The 21,703-nt window shown below is 34.3% G+C and overlaps 1 protein-coding gene across 1 annotated transcript in view; it reads left to right on the top strand.

The window, feature by feature from the left end:
- The window catches only part of LOC118746662, a 274,359-nt gene extending 252,921 nt beyond the window's left edge, over positions 1 to 21,438 (top strand). Inside the window, exon 2 of the mRNA XM_036480535.1 lies at positions 21,337 to 21,438. Within this exon, the coding sequence (XP_036336428.1) occupies positions 21,337 to 21,342 (6 nt within the window). The 3' untranslated portion in view covers positions 21,343 to 21,438. The remainder of the gene's footprint in view (positions 1 to 21,336) is intronic.
- Positions 21,439 to 21,703: the final 265 nt, after the last annotated feature.

The raw sequence follows: 21,703 nt of genomic DNA, 5'->3' as shown, positions 1-21,703 counted from the left end.
TAGGTCGATCTTCCACTCAGCCATCGATTTCTAATACTACTAATAAAAAAAATTGACAAAAATCACATAACTGTTTTTGTTGGCGCAGCGACGATATACATAACGGACTTTTTATTTTTAATTCATCCCAAATAGTTAAAAATGTTCTAGGTATGCAGGTATCTATAACCGTGCGCAAGTGCTTAAAAATTGTACCAGAAATCGAAGAAAAATTTTACGATTTTTTAATTATATGGTTGGTAGGTGTGGTCACTATTCGATATTGCCCATTTTATGAGCAGAAGTTCTTAGTCATTCAGACATAATTCGTGCAAAATTTCATCCCGATATCTATCTTAGTTCTTAATATAATAATTAAATTACCCGAATAGAGCAGATTGGACCACTGTGCATCGGTTAGAAAACATGTATAAACGTATAATTCATTTGACGCGAAGTCAAAATCAGTTTTTTTTTTCTATACTGCTACAAATTACTTAAAAGGAAAAATCTAATTGTAAAAACATAAAATGGAAAGAAAAAGACGCAATTTATGGAAAGATGTAGAAATTAATGAAATGCTTTCTTTAATCAAAGAAAAGCATATCGTAAAATTGCTGGATAGCACAACCAAACGCAATAAAAACATTTCTGAAGAGGTCTCGCGAGAGCTAAACTGCAAGGGCATTGAGAGGGATGCTGTCCAAATCCGAACCAAATTTAAATCGCTCAAATGTGGTTTTTATAAAACTAAACGCAAAAACAGCACTAGCGGGCAGAAAGGCAGACATGCGAGTTTTACGATTTATTGGACGAAGTTTTGGGTCATCGCCCCGCATTGGAAGCAAAAGGCGTAGATACATCGCAACCTGAAATCGACGGAGTAAATTTAGAGAAGGAAGTGGAAAATGCATCCTCCGAAAACTTAGCATCAGCTTCAAGCCCTCGTCCGAGTATTTTTAAAAGCCCAAGTCAGTTGAATGCTTATTTCACGTAAGTACATAATTACATATCGACGCCTCCAAACCATGGTTTTAGTTTTAAAACTATACTAAGTCTGACTAAGTCTAAGTTGCATTAGCATGGTATGGTTTCAAGGCGTCGTTATGAACATAAAACAGGGTTTGGTAATTTTAGAAAAAAACACTTATCAAAAAGCCATGGAAAACTTTACCAAAGATTGGAACAAATCACAAAACCAATTAGTAGAAACAATTAAGGAGCAGAATAGGGAGTACTTGTGCAGCATTGAAAATTTAATAGAAAAAAATAGAAAAGAGATGAAAAAAATGTTGGATGAAGACCGCCGAGAAACTGCAAGCATGTTATCATCATTGCTGACTAAGACGCAGACATTACAACATCCTACAATGCCTTTTTACCATCCCCACCAAATTGGAATTGTGGGCCACAGTCGTGCTATGACTTCGAACAATATATCATCTCCTCCAATTTTCGTTGAAGACTGTACATTTGAAGGCTCTGAGGATGATATTCAGCCCTATTCTGCATTTCGACTCGAATCGAAATTTTCTCCGTTTGGCAACTTTGGTATTCTGCGTTCCGTTTCCTTTCGATCAATCTTCGAAATTTACGATTATACCTATTCTACATTTCGATCGTAGTTCCGTTTTTTTAAGTTGCAAATTTGTTGACGGAGAACGTTTTAATTGTCATTTTCGTGGGTTTAAATAATAAAATGTTATAAAAAATTTAAGTAAAATATACTGTGCATGATTGTAAAAGTCATCATAAATGAATTTTCTCGATTTTTGTGTTTTCGCGAGCGGTAATACGGGCAATACGAAAAATTGGCTCAAATAATGCCAACCAAAAGGGATATTGCGCGACGTTTTCAAAGTTGAAGTCCAGGCGTTTTTGTTTACATTATCTATAAATAAGACTGTGAAATGCACTGAATAAGTTTTTCTAAGCCCGAGAGAATAGCTAAAACCAAACTAAGTACGCCGTTATTCATACATAATAGTTAAGTCCCAATTTTTTACAGAGGGTTGATATTTCCACTTTTTGGTAAGCAATTCATGAAGTTTTCATCATAATTTATGTCTATACTAAGCTGCCTCGATTGCACTGGCGAAAATTTGATGGGAACAGAAGTTCGTTAAATTTGTAAAAAAAAAAATTATGAAAATTTCCATGATATGAAGATTAACACCTTCCCCCCATGAGTTGAAAATTGTGATGCCATTCGAAATTTTTTTATTTTATTTATTGTTTGTTGATAAAGCTGTTGTCTCGAATTCGATTTGCTATGGAAAGATAAGCTTTGTTCTTCCCCTCCTCCTGACGGCTTTCAAAATGGGATTCATTTGCGGTCAAACCTTCCACTCTGTAGTAAATGCAAATTTTGTGGACTACTCAAACAACGTTTATAGTTTAACTGACTTTAAGCAATGAGTAATACAGTTCAAGATGAATTCCTTATGACTCTTCACTCATCTGAAAAAGATCAAACATGTCCCTAAATCTCCGCCTTTCAACTTCCGCATCAGCAATCTGGGATTCGTTCTTCTCTTCAAGCAATAACGCTGCGGCTATGGATTTCATTCTTATAATTATGGATCCACTTAAATTTTATTTTTAAAATAAAGTGATGCTAGGTATAGTTGCGATCCCGTACGAGTCCGGACTAGTCAGAAATAGTCAGAATCAGTCAGATTTTACTGGAAATCGATCCCGTACTCGGTTCTCTGACTATTGAGAGGACAAAAAAGAGAGTAAATACGGTTCTCTCTCTGTCAGAAGCTACCAGTTTTAGTCCGAGAATTTTTTGCTGGTAAATGTGTCAAACGATCAGCTGTAGTGTGTTTGGCAACCAAATTGTAAACAAAATAAAAGTGCAGTCTGCTAATTCTTGTTGAAAAGTATTTAATTACTTGTTTAAGTGGATTCTAATGAATTTGAAAGTATTTTTGGTTATTTACATGTGTGAGCTGAGTGTATTTATATACAAAATAAGAAAAATTTTACAACCAAAATTTGGAGGTTATGTTGAAGTTGACAAAAGTTACCATTTTTTACTAGAAAGCGATCCCGTACTTTTCAATGTTACTCTCTCGCTCTGAGAGAATTTTTCTTTTTTGACAGTTTTACTAGCCCGAGTCCGAGGAATACGGGATTGCACCTTATATTTAGTTACCAGCTGTACCCTGCCACGCTTTGCTGTGGCATATTTCTGTTATATGGACGATAAATTATTAACGAAACAAAGCATACGTTTCATATGTGTTTGGTTATGTAATAAGTACTCGTGTGCACACAATATTTGTTATTTTTCCATTCTCTGCATAGATATCAAGGATGTCTGGTTTGCCGACACAGGAACACGCAACATCTGAGAAGCAATCCGCATCTAAATCTAAACCATACTTTTCCAAAGTTCGACCTGGAGCATTATTGATTGTGATTCCGAATTCTAATCGAATTGGGAATTCAAATCTTTTTAAATCATCATCATTAAATGGAATCATGGGAATTCTTCACCTTTGAAAGGCCACGTTAAAATCTCTGCATACATTACGTTCTTCATCAATTTCTTAACTGCGAGTCGCATTCCGTTGCAGAGTTTTCGCTGATTAATATTCCGTAAAATGATAATTGGCACACCTATTTTCAATTTCGGTATGTGGGGTCTCCCTGGGAGATAAATCGAGTTCAAAAATTTCGTTGGATGGTCTTTTTCCACAACGGTGTTTATCGACGTATATGCTATTTCCTCACGTTGAATGCTGGATTGAATAACATTAGTGGTATTCACCAAAGTGAGCAAGTGGTCTGGCAATCTAGTAAAAGAGCTGATCAGCTCAAGCAACGATTGTTGTCAATACCACTATTATTTAGTTGATAGACCTCCTTATTCTTCGCAGCAAGAATAGCCCGTTCACTGAGCCAATCGTGATTCCTAAAATTAATTTTCTTAATAAAGAAACATTCTTTCGATCAGTTCTCCTTTCGATGTTTCTAATTTACAAAAATTATCTGGCCGTAAAATTCGTCTTAATCTCTCATTGACTGGCAGCTTTGCGTTCCCAATGTCCAGTTATTGTCGCGCGAATACTTCAGCTGCAGTGTATGTATGTTCGTCTTGTCGCAATGTTGACTATTTCAGGCAAGCATTTATCCCTCGTGTTAATCGAGAAACTACAGACAATGTTTTCGTAAAATCTCCTGCGAGCAATATCCCGAATGGTTGAACGTTTCCACGCAAATCCCGCAACAATGGATCAAAAGCCTCAAACGATTTTTTATGTGCCATGGCGCACTCATCCCAAACAATGAATTAAATTTTTTGGTCAACTTTTTTCATACCGGATGCTCTGGAAATATTGCACGTGGGAGTTTCGATGATTTATATGTTCATTGGCAGCTAAAGAGTTGAATTGGCAATGTTTCCACCTGGTATTAATGTCGCAGCAATTCCAGACGAAGCGATAGCTAAGGTAATGTAATTTTTTGATCGAACCGTTGCCAGAATCCATCTGATAAGGAATATTTTCCTAGTTCCTCCTGGCGCATCCAAGAAAATGGTCCCCCAACTCCGTCATTTATCATTTGCATATTCTTCTTCTACTTTGGCTTTGTAACCGCCTAAGCCATTTTGGCCGAGCTCCACAAAGAACGCCAGTCATTTCTCTCTGTGCCAACTTGGTCTCTCCATTGCAATGGGTGCTTCCTATTCGTCTGCTACCACCATCGGCTTGCGAGTTGAATTCTTTTACAACTCAAACTTCGGTTCCTATTGAACGACATGTCTAAGCCAGCGGAGCCGCTCTATATTCATTCGCTGCACTATGTACATTTAGTTGTAAAGCTCATACAACTCATCGTTCCATCGTCTACGGTAACCCCCCTCGCCCATGCGTAGAAGCCTGTATATCTTCCCTAAGATCTTTCTCTCGAATACTCCTCATAAAATGTTGTCATTGTCTAAGCTTCTGCGGCATATAACAGCTCGGGCATGATGAGTGACTTATAGAGTGCGGTTTTTGTAAGTCGAGAAAGGACTTTACTCCCCAATTGCCTACTCAGTCCAAAGCAGCACCTGTTGGCAAGAGTAATTCTGAGTGGGTTTTCCATGCTGATATTTTTATCGGTGATAGTGCTGGTTCCCTAGTAAATGAAATCCTCCACTTTCCCGAAATTATAACTGTCAACAGTAACGTGGGTTCCAAGGCGCGAGCGCGGTGACTGGAGATACTTCGTCATGTCCTCGTTTACCACCAGGCGCATTCGCTTTGCTTCCTTATCCAGCTTGGAAAAGGCAGAAGAGACTTCGCTATTTTTGTTACCGTTGATGTCGATGTCATCGGCACACGCCAGAAACTACACGCCCTTGTAAAAAAATGTTCCTACATGGTTCAGTTCTGCAGCTCTTATTATCTTAACATTTGCATCATGCGATCGTAAATGCTCTTCTGCTTTCGCTTTAATTTGCTAATCCTTGATTGGGAATAGGAGTTCACAATAGTAATGATAATCATAATCATAATAATATTATCTCATGTTATGCAAAATTTCTTTGCTCGCAATATACGTAGGAGGCCTTGGCGACCCCAAACGAAATTGCTTACGATTAAATGTTGACTGATTTATAATGCTAGGGAATGGTGTCAACAATTTTATGTTTTCATTAAGTATTTTTTAAACAGCTTTCATGCGATAGTTTTTTGTTTTCGGTACTCTTTTATCATTTTGTTATTTGTTTCAGTAGTTTTTAGCCGACTTCAAAAAAAAGGAGAAGGTTATCAATTCGTCGGATTTTTTTTTATGCATGTTACCGCTCCAAAGTTACCACGTCAACCGATTTCCAGGTGATCCCATACTAATTTGGTTAAGATCCGATCATTGGATCATGAAAAAATTAACGGCACTATTACACTTTAATATGAGAATTGGAGTCGGTGTGTTGTTTGCTTAAAAATTACTGGTTTATGAATTTTTTACATTAAGTAATTTGAGTACCAGCTCTTCGTTGATAATATGATCACTTCGTTTGTTAAGATGTTGTAAATTCTATATTTATTTACAATGTTCGGATTTTGGATAAGTGGAAAGATTTTAAAAAATTCCCTAGTAAAGCTTTCCCAAATACTTTTCGTTTGGAACCAGTTATGTAATATTTCATTTATTTTCAATATTTTCAGTCTTTACTTTTAGATAGGTGATAATCCTATAAAAAATATTTCCAAATCAGATTTTTCAAATACCTTTCGTTTGGCACCCATATTGTTCCTCAAACATATTTTCGATTGTAAGTCTTCATAAAACTCTTTAGTTTGATACCCACATTGCAATATTTCATTTATTTAATCAATCCAAAACGGTCCACCCTAATGTTTAATAATATATGTACATATGTACGCATACATGTACACATGTATTTATTAGAAACTGTCATAAATTTTTCCCGCCAAATTAACTATTTTTTAACTTCCCCTCCAAACAGTTTTACTGCTTTGAGGTTTAACTCAATTCTATTGAAAAGAGCGCGGGTACTTATTTGCCCGTATTCAACCAGGAACGACCATCAGCCACCACCCATCGTCTGTATCCGCTTTACATTTGTACATATCCATACAAAAATAATAATAAATCAAACATATTTCACAAGGGACTAATTTTTCGTTGGTTTATTTATTTTATCGCTTTATATTGAAAATACATTGGTGCAACATACTAAGCTTTCGAGTTAAAATTTTCAAAAAGGTGGCAACTCTCCTCAAATATATTTCCAACAGTCATCTATCTTAAACTTCCTTAATTTAATGCCTATATTTTAATAAGTCATTTATTTTATCATGCAAATTTAGTTAAATTTTCAAACAGGTGGCAACCGTCCTCAAATATATTTTCGGCCGTAAACCTTAATATTGAAATGCTTCATTTATTTATTTTTGTAATATAAATGATCCTGCTATGATACTTAACAATACAAAAAAAAAATTATTCAAATCAGTTCAGCGGCTCGCGAGTTTCGATGACCGTGACAAAGGAACACAAAATTTTTATATATATATATATATATATAGATTTCTAAATCAAGATCTTTAATTGCATTTAGTTTGGTACCGATATTGTAACATTTCATTTATTTTACCAATTTAATTGAGATAAATTTTCAAACAGGTGGCAACCCTCTTCAAAGAAATTTTCTACTCTAGGACTTTTAAAAACTCTTTAGTTCGCTACCCACATTGCAATATTTCATTTGTTTAATCAATATAACTGAGTTAAAATTTTGAAATAGGTGGCAATCGTGCACAAAAGTATTTCCTAAAGTTTTCTTTCCTCAACCTCTTTAATTTAATACCTATTTCAATTATATTGAGTTAAATTTTCAAACAGGTGGCAACCCTCCTCAGGCATATTTTCGGCTGTAAGCCTTCTTAAAAAATTAAAAGTTGCATACCCAAATTACCGTATTTCATTTATTTCATCAAAATAACTGAGTTTAAATTTTCAAAGATGTGGCAATTTTACTCAAAAATATTTCCAGCAGCTATCTTTCTTAAACCTCTTGAATTAGGTATTAAATTAGATGTTGTAGTATATCATTTAGTTTATCAATAAAATTGCGCTTAAGTTTTTAACAGGTGGCAACCCTGCTTTAAAGTATTTTCGACTGTAAGCGTTCCTAAAACTCTTTAGTCTGATACCCACATAGCAATATTTAATTTACTTTATCAATTTAACTGAGTTAAAATTTAAAAATTGGTGGCAACCCTTCTCCAAAATATTTCCAACAGATATCTTTCTTAAATCTCTTTAATTTGATACCCATAATGTAATATTTCATTTATTTTGTCGATGTACTTTAGTTAAATTTTCAAACAGGTGGCTGCACTCTTCAAACATATTTTCGACTGTACGCCTTCTTAAAACTCTTTAGTTTTATAGCCACATGGCAATAATTCATTTATTTTATCAATTTGTCTGAGTTAAAATTTTCAAATAGGTGGCAATCCTCGTCAAAAATATTACCAGCAGTTATCTTTCTTAAAACTCTTTAATTTGATACCCATATTGTAATAATTTATTTATTTTATCAATATAATTGGGTTTAAAAATTTTCAAATAGGTGGCAACCCTCAAATTTGCGATATCATTGGTTCTGGTATTATACCGAACAATACAAAAAAAAATTATTCAAATCGGTTCAGCCGTTCTCGAGTTTTGACGACCGTGACATACGAACACAACATTTTTATTAATATAGTTTTCAAATAGGTGGCAACCCTCCAATTTTTTGCGATATCATTGGTTCTGGTATTATACCGAACAATACAAAAAAAAAATTATTCAAATCGGTTCAGCCGTTCTGGAGTTTTGACGACCGTGACATACGAACACAACATTTTTATTAATATAGATTTTAAAATATTTACAAACTTTATCTTCATATGCTGCTATAGTTTGGTGGCAAATATTTCTTTGTTTTGTTTCGATTTCACACATTCCTAAGCAAACAGCTAATTTCGAAAGATGTTTTCTGTCCTCCTCTTCTTCTTTCGTTTCGATCGTAACGCAGAATACCTAAGTTCGATTCCAGCGGAGCGGAATGCGGGAACGTAATCGAAATGCATGATAGGGATGATTATTTTCGTATCGACGCCAGAAGCGCAAAACACTATAGACGAATTTACAGAATAGTCATCAAAACTACGTCTAAAACTTAAAGAAAAAATTCAGTATTGAATGGCACAAATATAGAGCAACCTTTATTTGAGTTGAACTGGGCGCGTTTAATATAGCTTTCGGATGCTGTTTTGATAGTTGTGCTATGTCATCGAACATTAGAATGGTGAATATACTAGTTGCGTCCCAGATGCTTCACGGTTTGCAGGTTTTTAGAGGAAGGCGTTCCAGGTGACCACCTTCCATAAGGTTTATTAATGGAGCAAACAGCTTTTCCTGCAAATCCTGTAAAGCCTGCAAATCGCGAAACATCTGGAACGCAACTACTATGTACACACACCCCCGTTGCGAAATTGTTGACAAATATTGACAAGTTTTAACAATTAAATGTTTCCTTTTTTAATTTTAATTGTGTATACATACAGTATATTCTTTCACAAAAACCTTATAAATCGTAATTTTTAAACTGTATGCCAATTAATGCTTTACTCCAAATTTGCACATTACACAGTTCAACAAAATTTTACCACCTAAGTAAAAAACATAGGTTCTTTTAAATTTTTTGGTTTCCTTTTTTAAATATTGCACAAAGTTTTAAACTGGGATGGATATTATTCGGTTTTTGTTAAAGAATAAACTAAAATTTTATAAAAAGATCATTTAAGTTAACTGCCTTACTATCTATTTCGAACGAAAGGCCGCACGAACGATTCGTCTGCAGAGGTCATCGTTTCGCCTTCCAATTTTGCAACTATATCATTCGTGCAGCCTATCTTTCGAGATAGATAATAAGGCTGTAAATAAAAAATAATAATAATTGTTGCATTCGTAGTTTTATGTACTAACATTAATAACTGAACTAATTTTTACTGATTTGTACTTCATTAGTGAACCATGGAATAAACACATTTTTATTTATTCAAAAGCATTTACACAAAGTGGGTCTTATTTTTTATAAACACATTTAAAGCATTTTTACACATGAATTTGTTCTCATTGAAACTAAAATTCCATAATACTTATTATCAATGATTACAAAATTAAATAAAAGTCATGAATTTAATTAATAACACAGGGCAACACTGATTTTGTTGCGGAAAAAGTTGTTTTTGAACGAGTTTTTGTGATGATTACGAATCCGTAAGTACAAGGCTTTCACCATTTTCTTTCAAAATCTGGAGCTGGTAAGCCTTATACTTACGGATATGTAATCAGCACAAAAAACTCGATCAAAAACAGCTTTGACATTTACCGCACCAAAACTGTTTTTTTATTTTTATTGGCCTGTGTAATTAATAAAAAAATATATATTAACTCATATATGTACAGTAGAGTGGTCTAAAATAATAAAGTCGGAATTTTAATGCCGCCACCCCCTAGGATTGTTCTGAATCGAAAATAAATATACCCATATTTTTCATTTTGAAATAAAAAAATATTTAGGGAGTGCTCACAGCGCTCAAAGTTTTCCATGTATTTTATATGGGGAAAAAACAAATTTTCGTAAAAATGGTATAAAACTCTTGAAAATCAATATTTTACAATCGTAAAACCGTGGTTCTCTTCAGGAGACTTCAAATATTAATATCCAGTTGTTTATTTAACCATTTTTTATGATTAAAGATTGTTTATTGGTCCCCCCCATTGCATTTTCTAGGACCTATGAAATATAGTTACAATGAAAAAATTGTTAAAGGAACGATTGGGTATTATTTACCGGGAACCTCCTGAAGATAAGAAAACCTTTCCGATCGAAAAATATTGAGTTTCAAGAATTCTACACTATTTCTACGAAAAGTTTTTTTTTCCCCATATAAAATACATTGAAAACTTTGTGCGCTTTGAGCACACCCTAATTTGTTATTTTTTTCAAAATAAAAAAAAATAGGGGTATATTTTTTTTTGGTATAGAACAATCCTAGGGGCTGGCGGCTTTAAAAATGCGATCTTATTTTTTTTAACATACATTTTTGGCCACTTTAATGTACAGTGACGAACAAAAGTATTGGCACAGTGAATTTTTCGCAATATATGCAAAGTTTTTTATTCTTATTTATTAGCGATAATTTTTTATAAAAATACGGTTCAGAATCCACCAATAAACTAAAAATCAAATCCCCAAACTTTCATGTATGTACATATGGCTAGCTTAGAGTGAAAAGTTGCTAGTTTGTAGTAGCTATAAGAAAGTTTTGCCGTCTTCTGTAAATTTCGCAAAAAAAGACTTATCAACTTTCCACTCTAAGATATCGATATAGGATTTTTATAATAAAAAGTAACAATATAAGCTGTCCCAAATATTTAGCGGATTCACAAGACGGTTAACGTCGTAAAATCTTAAGCTTAACATATTTTTTATGTAAAATAATGGTTAAAGTGGTTTTAGAGGATTTCTGACTATGCCGATATATTTTTAAACTGCTGAAAAATACATAATTGGCCCCCTAAAACCATTTTAACTGTTAAAAAATGTTAAGCTTAAGATTTTACGACGGTTAACATGTCTTGTAAGTCCCCTAACTATATCAAGTGAGAAGAGAATAGCATAAGAATAATGTAATTTACAAATGAGATTTTCTCAGAGGAAAATCTTCAACTAAATAATTTTTCAAATTACTTCGTAAATCTTTGGGATGTATATTCCCTTCAAAATCCATCTCACAAGATATAGTATCCTGAGGCTGCGGAAATTCTCTCTCATTTCGAGCACAGTGAGACCAAATGTCTAGGTAAGATTCTCTTTGTTGTTCAACGAAATTATGTTGTATGGTACATGCTAGTACAACTTGTGGAACGAACGCGGGGTCGGCGTTGATTCTTTTTGTAATACCACATCGCCAGCAACCTTTTAATCGACCAAACGCGTTTTCAACTACTATTCGTGCCGTAGACAAATGACAGTTGAATGATTCTTCTGCAACACTTAAATTGCCAATATATGGCTTCATCAACCACGGGAGAAGCGGATATGCAGGATCTCCCACGAGAAATAATGGTGTTTCCGCACTGTATACAATCCAAGAATGATAGATTCTCTCAATCGTGTATACAATCGTCGAATAATTTGGTATTAGCTGTTAAGAGTTTTTAAAAAGGCCAGATTCTTTAAAAACCGTTGCATCGTGAGTACTACCAGGTAACTTAACACTGACATCAGTAAACCTTTATGCAGAACAATATACATACTAGGGCTATTCGCGATGCGGTGCAAATGGCCTAGCATCATTGCATTGCAAATTTGTATTGCAAATTATTTGCAATACACAAACAAAATACACGCATTTGCATTTGTCGTGGCTCGACAAATTTGCAATACCGAAAATCCATAGCATCAAAATGCTATGCATTGCAACTCTGGTTGACATTTCTATCAGCTAATTAAAAAAGTTTTACCATGACAGTTTAATAAAGGTCGCTCACAATCCATGGCGTATTTCTGCAATTGCATAAATTTGTCAGCTCTTATGCACCGAATCGCGAATATGTAGCCCTACTATTTATTTCAGTTTGCGCAGGGGTAGTTGCACGCTTACATGTAGTTGTGGTTTACGACTCCTTGCATTACGATGGAAGCCCATCCTTTTATATTTATATAGTCTAGGAACCCTTCACTTATAGGTAAAACTGGAATGTGGGTGCCTATAAATATATAAGGGCTATTCGCGATTCGGTGTATAAGAGCTGACAAATTTATGCAATTGCAGAAATATGCCATGGATTGTGAGCGACCTTTATTAAACTGTCATGGCAAAGCTTTTGCAAAACAATTTTTGTGCATCAGCTTTGGTTTTGTTTATGAATGCAATGCATAGCATTTTTATGCTATGGATTTTTGGTATTGCAAATTTGCCAAGCCATGACAAATGCAAATACGTGTATTTTGTTTGTGTATTGCAAATAATTTGCAATACAAATTTGCAATGCAATGATGCTAGGCCATTTGCACCGGATCGCGAATAGCCCTATAGATTTTAAGGATAAGCGTAGTGATAAAAGTTGGCAAGTAATTAGTATAACTATTTACCATCTATCGCACCAATAATATTTGGAATATGACACTTCTTCTCGAACTCATTTGGAAATTAATGAATTCACTTTTAAGTTGAATTAAGGCGTCCACAACTTTATGGAAATATTTATGAACCGTTCTTTTATGCACGCCGAAAACATCACCAACAAGACGATACCCAGCACATGAAGCCAATTTATACAAGCAGATTGCTACCTGTTTTCTTATTGGTAGTGGTGGCGTGATCACGGCACACATTCATTATTGAGAAAACACTCCAGTTTTTCGCAAAGCAGCGATAAAGACTGCATATCCATTCGGAACGATTCGAAATAACAATCTTCGTTTCCTGGCTGTTGAAGGGTCCACCAAAAGTTTTCATTGCGTCTTCTTTTATGCAAATTTCGAAATCGCGGCGCATTTGTCGCAAGAAATGAGTTTGGTGCAGCATTATGGGACACATAAAGATCCCATAGTGCTTTTCTTCTTTTATTAGTTAATTTTAAAATTTCGTAATCCGTAGCTAAAAGCTGATTGATATGCACGGACCGTCTTCTTTGAAAATAGTATCTTTGAAAAATAGTATAAACAAATACATTTATTCTTCTCAATATGGTTATGTAACTAAAGTTATTACCATGATAAAAATATAGTAAGGTAAACCCGTTCTCTCAATTCGTCGGCCATGATTTTTTTTTGAAGTTTGCCAACATTTTAAAATCATATAAAATTGAGAGTAAAAAAAAAATTTTCAAAGTTGTTTGGGATTGAAAATGAGAATGTGTGTGTGAGTTTGTGTGTAAAATTTAAAAATTAAATTGCTTGCAAACGTCGAAAAAATTCCTCTCAGCGGTTTTACCTTCCTGTTTTTTATCATGGTTATTACTACTAAAATGGCAACTCAAGATTCGACTTATTCCGATAATAATCATGTGTTTACATATGCAAAAGAACATGTAAAAGTTCGAGGGTGCAACTATTATCGGTTCGTGTCTTTAATAAATCGCGGTGAATTAATCGCCAAGTTTTTGAAACGGCCCCGCAGTTACACCATTTCTATGTTCTTTGCACACACCTACATAGTATGTACCTGAAATGACATTTGAATAATACGAGAGTCATTAAGAAGCCGCGAAAAATTATTAGAATTCCGCGCAAAATTAGTGTTTCAAGTTAATTTATACGGGCTCAATTCTATGGATAAGTGAGAAAAAAATACACAATTTTGGTTTTATTTTGCCTAATATGTATTTCCAAAAAACTTTTAAATTAGGTTCGTTGTAAGACATAGGCCAGCTACACCTGTCGAAGTTGAGGAGAGTAACAGCAGCAGTGGCAGCCCCAGCAGTGAAACCAAGTGAGAATATTTGGAATAATTGTATTAATATACATATGTATGTATTTGTTTTATAATATACAGAATACATAATATACATGGTCGGCTAAAGACTACTTCAAATGAATACATACTCGGATAGTACATATATAAATACCTCGTATATGCGGAATCCAATACCACGTCATGTATGTACAATAAAAACGGGGTTTGGTAATTATATTTCCATTACTGCTTACTTTATTAATTTAAGTTAAGATTAATAATAATAATCTTATAGCAAGTAGGTTCAAGGGAAATACCATTCCACAGTTTTGAAAAAATCGGGTTTTTGGGCTTTTGTAAAATTTATTTACCATCGTATACGCGGTACTGCGTTTGGCGTATACGAGGTACTTCGCGCTGAGCGACGATATAGTTCAATACAGTCCAATTTTTAATTCTTTAATCTTATTTATAAAAGTACCAGGTTGACCGAGCTTTGCCCGGAGTGCATATAATTTTTAAAGTTTTCAAGATTTGATAGCTTTAAAAAAATATTTTGGAAATAAACAAAAAAAGAATAGGATTTCGATATCTATTAAATAAATTCCTTACTCTAAAATGTATATGGCATCCCTATTCCGAAATACGCTGGAATGAATGGTACATATCTTGAGCGTATATGTACTGTGTATACATAAAAAAAATGTTGACTGAAATTAACAACTGCTGGAAAATATCTTCTGACCAAAGCTCTCAACAATACCTTTCATAGGATATCCATATTGCGATGTTTTAGATAAATTGTGTAGAATCGAAAACAAGTGGCATCCTTACACTATTATCCTAAGAGATAACATTTTGTATATAGGGAAAGCATTGTTCAAGGGCCTTCTCTTAGTACCCATAAATAGTAATATTATACCTTTTTAACAAAAAAAAAAATAAATATATATACGGTTCAAAATAGGTGGCAACCCTTTTAAAAATATTTTTGAATTAGGGATCTTTAAAATACCTTCCAATTGATACCTTTATTATGATGTTTTAATTAATTTGTAACTAATTTCGAACAGGTGGCATCCTTATACGAGTCTTCTCGAAGATAATGCCTATTCAGATAACCTTAAAACCCTAAAGATTATCGGTGTACAAAATTTTATCAAAATCGTTAGAGCCGTTTCCGAGAACCCTATGGATATATATATATCTATATATATAAAAATGAAATGTTTTTCGTATAACCGCGATGCCTGACCAAACGGCTGAACCGATTTCAATTCTGTAAAAAACACATTTTTGGATCTTCTGTGTGGAAGGTTCTTTGATTTAAAAAAATTTTAAAGTTTTTGTTGTTGTTGCCAAAAAATGAAGAAAGCTGAGACGTTTTCCGTATATTGAATGTCACTAAACTACTAAACGGCTGGACTGATTTCGTTCATATTTAGAACATATTTCAGCACCTAGAAGGGAAATATTTCGACTAAAAATTTAATCGCTAGGTGGCGCTGGGGTCGGGATATTCATAAAAATTATATTTACTTGCTGATTTGGCTCATATTTAGAAAACAATTTAGCCAAAGAAATATTCGGACTTGAAACTTACACGATAGGTGGCCCTAAGAGAAGGATATATCTACTATATATTTGTGGAAGTATGTGTGTATGTATGTATGTGCCAGGTTGCAGCCTGAACGGACGGCCAGAATCGAACAAAATTTTGACAGAGTATTGCCATGACTCCTGGGCCTATAATAGATTAAAAAATTGGGATTCGACAAGGGGGTGTGGCACCTCCCTAGGCGTGAAATTTTTAATCACCCATAACTTCGAAACTATAAGTCACATGAACTTTAAATTTGGCATGCAGTCATATATATGGTAGGTGCTTACAGTAGTGAATAAATAAATGACTCTGTAAAAGTGGGCGTGGCACATCCAACAGGCGTGAAATTTGTTATCAATCATAACTTCGGAACCATAAGTCACATGAAGTTAAAATTTGGTATACAGTCATATATATGGTAGGTGCTTATAGTATGGTATAAATAAATGAGTTTGTAGAAGTGAGCGTGGCACATCCAATAGGCGTGCAATATTTTATGAGCTATAAATCCGAAACTATAAGTCACATGAACTTGAAATTTGTTATTCAGTCATACATATGGGTGGTGCTTATAGTAGGGTATATATGAATGAGGTTGTAAAAGTCGGCGTGGCACATCCCATAGGAATATTTTATCAGCTATAACTCCGGAACTACATATAAGCCACATGAACTTGAAATTTGGTATGCAGACATAAATATGATAGGTGATTACAGTAAAGTACATATATAGCGGTTCGTAAAAGGGGGCGTGGCACATCTCATAGGCGTGGACATTTTTATCATCTATAACTTGGGAACCATAAGTCCCAAGAACTTGAAATTTTGTGTGCAGGCATATCTACGGTAGGCGCTTTAAGTAAGGCATATATAACTGAGTGGAACATCCCATAGGCGTGGAAAATTCGAAATCATATGTCACGTGAAATTGTAGTAGGTGCTTATAGTAGGCTATATATAAGTGAGTTTGTAAAAGGGGGAGCGGCACGTCCCATGGACCTGGAATGTTTTATCAGCTATAACTCCGGAGCTATAAGTCGCTTGAACTTGAAATTTCGTACGCAGCTATTTTAATGGTAGGTACTTATATTAGGGTATATATAAATGAGTTTGGAAAAGAGTGCATGGCACATCCACTAGGAATGGAATTTTTTTATCAGCTATAACTTCGGAACTATAAGTCCCACGAGCTTGAAATTTAGTATGCAGATATATCGATGGTAGGTGCTTATATATAAATGGGTTTGTAAAAGGGGCGTGGCACATCCCATAGGCGTGGAAAATTTTATCAGCTATAATTACAAAACCATAAGTCAAATAAAATTGAAATTTGGTACGCAAACGTATCTATGGTAGGTGCTTATAGTAGGGTATATTAATATATCAATACCCCGTGTCACTGTGTTCGTTTACGCTAATCTCCGAAACCGCTTAATAATTAATAATGAAATTTTGTGGGTGTATATTGTTGGTTCCAACTTAAAAGATAGGATAGTTGAAATAGAAACAAATATTTTTTTTCATCGGAGTTTTTTCTATGCTTCTCGCATCGTGCTTATCTAATATACATATAAAAATTGAACTTCCTAAACGGCTCGACCGATCTTTATGAAATTTTTTTGTGTTATATATGGTAGGTATGAAAATCGGATGTAAAGTATATTTCATACCGCTAGGTGCAGGGGGCGTGGCACCTCCCATACAAACCAAATTTTTCATATTGCACATCTCTGGAAGTGTTCATGGTAGACTACTCGAATATGGTATGGAGATATATGAAAGCATTTGCATATTCATGGATAAAAATTGCGGTTATTGGAAAAAGTTACGTGGAACCGAACCGAATTTTTCATACTGCATATCCCGGAAAATCTTCATGGAAGAGGTCTCGATCTTGGTATGGAGATATATGAAAGCAATCGCATACTCATGGAGATAAATTGTGGTTATCGGAAAAGGACGCGTGGCACTTCCCATACACGTCGAATTTTACATACTGCATATCTCTGAATGTGTTCAGAGTACTGGAACTTGTTATGTACAAGATATATAAAACGCGACTGGTCATGAAGAAAAGTTGGGGCTATTGGAAAAGGGACGCGGCACCTCCCATGGTAAATTACAGGAAAATGTTATAAAGATATATGAAATCAATCCCATGCTCTTAGAGAAAATTGGGGTTATTTGAAAAGGGGACTTTGCGCCTTTCAAACGCACTGAAACTATAACGTATCTTTGTATGCATGTACAGTTTTGCTAAGTTATTTCAGACGGCAAATATGCCTTCTGACAACCACCAAACCGTAATATTAGAAGACAAATGCGTCACTAAAAATCATGAACGTGCACTCTTGGTGAAAATGTTGGACCAAAATGTTTCAATGCACGGTTAAAAATTTTGGTTTTTACTTTAAACTTTTTGGACTACATATATGACCAAACTACATAAATTCAGTTTCAAATACAAACCTTCTAAATTTAAAATAAATAACAATATAGTTTAAAAAACGAAAACCTCTCTATTATAATTGCCGTACGTATTGTCATCAGGTATGTAACTTGAGAATAGAAATCGCTGCATCTTTTAGGCGCATCAATATTACATAGTTACATTCCGAGCTAATAAAAGGAAGGTAATAAAAAGGGGGCACATATGTTGGGTTTAGAATTTAAACAGTTCGGATTAAATTTTAAACCCAAACATTTTCATAACTAAGAATAAAAAATAAAAATAAAATTTCATGCTCCGTCTGATGGGGATTTACACGGACAGCAGCGTTGCCAGGTCGACGTTTTTAACGCCATTTGGACGTTTTTTGTATCCTGTTGACGTTTGGACGTTTTTTAGTCTTGTAAGTAAAACTGATTTTGAATTATTTTCTTAATAAATCTTTACAAGCTTTGTGTTTTGCAGCAACTGCTTCAAAAGATATTTATTCTTTGGACACAGATGACTTAAATATGATGCATACCAAGCGTACGCGCATTTTTTTTTTGTTGATTCTTGGACTGTGTTCAAAGGCTGGTTGTGTAAATACTTGAGGTTACGAGGCTTATTGTAAAGGCGCTGGCCCAATGCAGGCTTGCTTTGCGTGCCTTGCTGACTTTAGTTTGCTTTGATTTAGTTTAAAAACTTGTTTGGCTGAATGGCGGCTTGAAACGCTGGCAAAGTAACCAGCTGTCTAGTTGAAAAGTCAATATCTGTTCCCTTAACATTAATTATTGTTTTCCTATAAAACTCTAGAAGATGTATCAAAAACTTTCAGATTTATTTTAAAATTAATCCGAAATAATGTTTGTATTTAAAAGAACTGGTAGTAATGACACGTATATCTACAGTTACTAAAAAACTATAACTTAAAAAAGCGATTTACTTGAAGAAAAGAGCTATAAGAAGTTTTTTCCTCTCGTGTAAATTTTGTAAAAGTGAGCTTTGCAATTTTTTATTATAGTATAACGATATGTTAAATTTGATTTCGAATTGCTTTTTTTTAAATTAAGTAAGCAAATTTTTGTTTGAATTTATGTATTTTGAACAGGAACATGCCTCTTTGTCAAAAGCCTACAAAACGCTTTCAAATAAAACATTTGTCTATTTAAAACTTTGAGGCGCTTAAAGCAAGTGAAGAAAAGCTGCCATTTGGCCGGCCTTTATACATTTTAATGTGTTCCAAATAATTTTTGACACTTCTCGGAGCGAAGCAAGCAAAGCAATTGGGCCAGTACCTTAAAGTTTGCAATTGCACATTAAAAGCCAAATCAGGAAGAGCTGTTCTATTGCAACACGCACGCTCGCAAAAGCGTCAAAAAAGCTGTAGCAGCAGAAAAAGTCAGAAAACAGTAGGCGACTTTTTTAAGACTTCATTGAAAATGTAATGAACGCAAAAAAGGCTGAAATATTGCTATGCTCCTTCTTAACAGAACGTAATTTAGCATTTTCGACAGCCGACCCCCTTACCAAATGTCTACAAGAAAAAAAAAAATATTCAAAATTGCACATTATTGCCCTGAAATTTAATGGGCTATCAAACTGCATACTCAAAAAAATTCTAAAAAATCTAAATAAAAAGTTGAAAATCTAGCTGAAGCTTTGCAGATTTTTTATAATTTTTGCACAAAGTTTGAAATGTGGATTTATATTTTGTTTTTTATATAATGAGCTTTTATGGAAAAATAATAAACATTAAATAAACAAAAGAGAAACAGCCGAAATCGATCAAAATGGTGATGACTTAATCAGTTGTATGTATAAAATGATTTTTATATTAACGATCTCAAACCAGTGTACAATGAATTTTAAATGTGCAATGATATTTTAATATACCTTACGTACACATGTATACAATAAAAGTTTAATAGGAACAATTTTTTGTACATTCATTTGAATAAGGCGTTTTTGGGTAGGAAATGACTTTTTTCAGACCAAGAGAGACGTTTTCTCATGCCGAAGACCTGGCAACACTGCCGGACAGCCTTAGTAGCAACCAATTGTATCAAGCAGCTTTGCACACTCAGTTACAGCCACGCATGTAAATATGCTTTCATATGTTGAGTTTGAATCAACACCACATTTCGCTGTGTGCAAACACTTTTATTTCGGTTTAGATTTTAAACCAAATTTTCTATATATGAAACCTAGAAACTAGAATTAAAACATTTTGGTTTGATTTTTAAACTACGAACTTTTTGGACTAAAATTTAAACCACAATATATTAAAAATTGCTTAAAATTATTGACTGGTTTAAAAAGTAGACTATAAAAGATCAAAAAGGCAGTAGTCCCAGCGCGGTTTAAAAATTAAACCCAAATTTTTGGCCGTGTACAAAAAATTTATTTTAGGTGGGACGAAGTTCGCCGGGTCTGCTAGTATATATATATATATATATACATATACAATAATTGCTCGTTTAATGTAATAAGATATTTACAACGTGGTTGTTCACGCTGATTAGGTATTTCATTGATTCTTATAAAGAAGTTGGAAACTGTGTACACTGAGGGAAATAATGCATAGTAAAAATGAATACTTTATATTTGATTGTCGTTTAAAAATGTTCGTATTTAAAAATAATATTTTCATACAAAATTTATTACGCACGTATTTGACTGTTCACATCTGAGTATGTATATGTAAGTGTACATACGCACCCCAAGCATGCAGAGCGCCGCACTGAGAGCGGTGACGAAACACACATACACACATAGCAAGAATGGTAGAATGAGAGTAGAATTCTCAAGAATTTTTGTCAATCGTGCATACATAGTACATACATATTTATCCGGACAAATCGCGTTCTTTGGTGTTGATGGATATTCAACATTTGAAAGCAAATTTATATGACTGGGTGTAGCTGAGTGCGCAAAGATGCTTGCCACAAGTTGTTGGTATTCGGAGATGGTCGGGTTCGAATTCCGCTGCAGGCAACATGCAAATAAATTTTTTTTTTAGTTTTTTCTTGATTATTCACTTCTCGGATGCTTTTTCAGTACGAACGCGGTCATTTTAATATGCGCGTAATTGAATTGAATATTTACCGATATACAGTACTTTCGTTGACGTTTATAGTAAGATCAATTACGTTTCTATTTGATTTTAATATTTTTTTCCCTCAGTGTACCTATGTACTTATTTAAAAATGTCATTTGGAGTCTGGTAATGTTTACGAAGATATCAACATACATATGCACATAATACGGGAAGCCCGATTTTCTAAAATATGTATTTATATATACATACTTATATATGAATGTAGTTCATTTCTTTTCAGCCTTAAAAGGATTTACTTCTCAAAAATGCAAATAAAAATTGATTTTCTTTGGTTTGTAAAATGTATCTATACGTACTATATAAAGCATAAAAAGATCCATCAAGCTACGTGGCTGTCTCCGGATCGAAAAACGAGAAACCAAATCGATCATGTTGTGATAGACGGAAGGCACGCTTCCAGTGTTTTAGACGTACGCACACTCCGAGGCCCAAACATCGACTTGCATCGACTTGTTGCAGCCAAGATACGCACCCGCCTCTGTGCAGCAAAAAATGTGCGCCCAAATATGCGAAAGCTTAACGTCGAAAAGCAGCAATCACAACAGACAGCCAGTGCTTTCGCTACTCGACTCTCACACCTGCTCTCA

Source organism: Rhagoletis pomonella, unplaced genomic scaffold (genome assembly GCF_013731165.1).
Source record: "Rhagoletis pomonella isolate Grant_MI unplaced genomic scaffold, Rhpom_1.0 Rhpom_scaffold_00001, whole genome shotgun sequence".
In the NCBI taxonomy this organism is placed as follows: domain Eukaryota; kingdom Metazoa; phylum Arthropoda; class Insecta; order Diptera; family Tephritidae; genus Rhagoletis; species Rhagoletis pomonella.
Note: the sequence above shows the minus strand (reverse complement) of the source record. Positions and strands in the feature narration are given on the sequence as shown.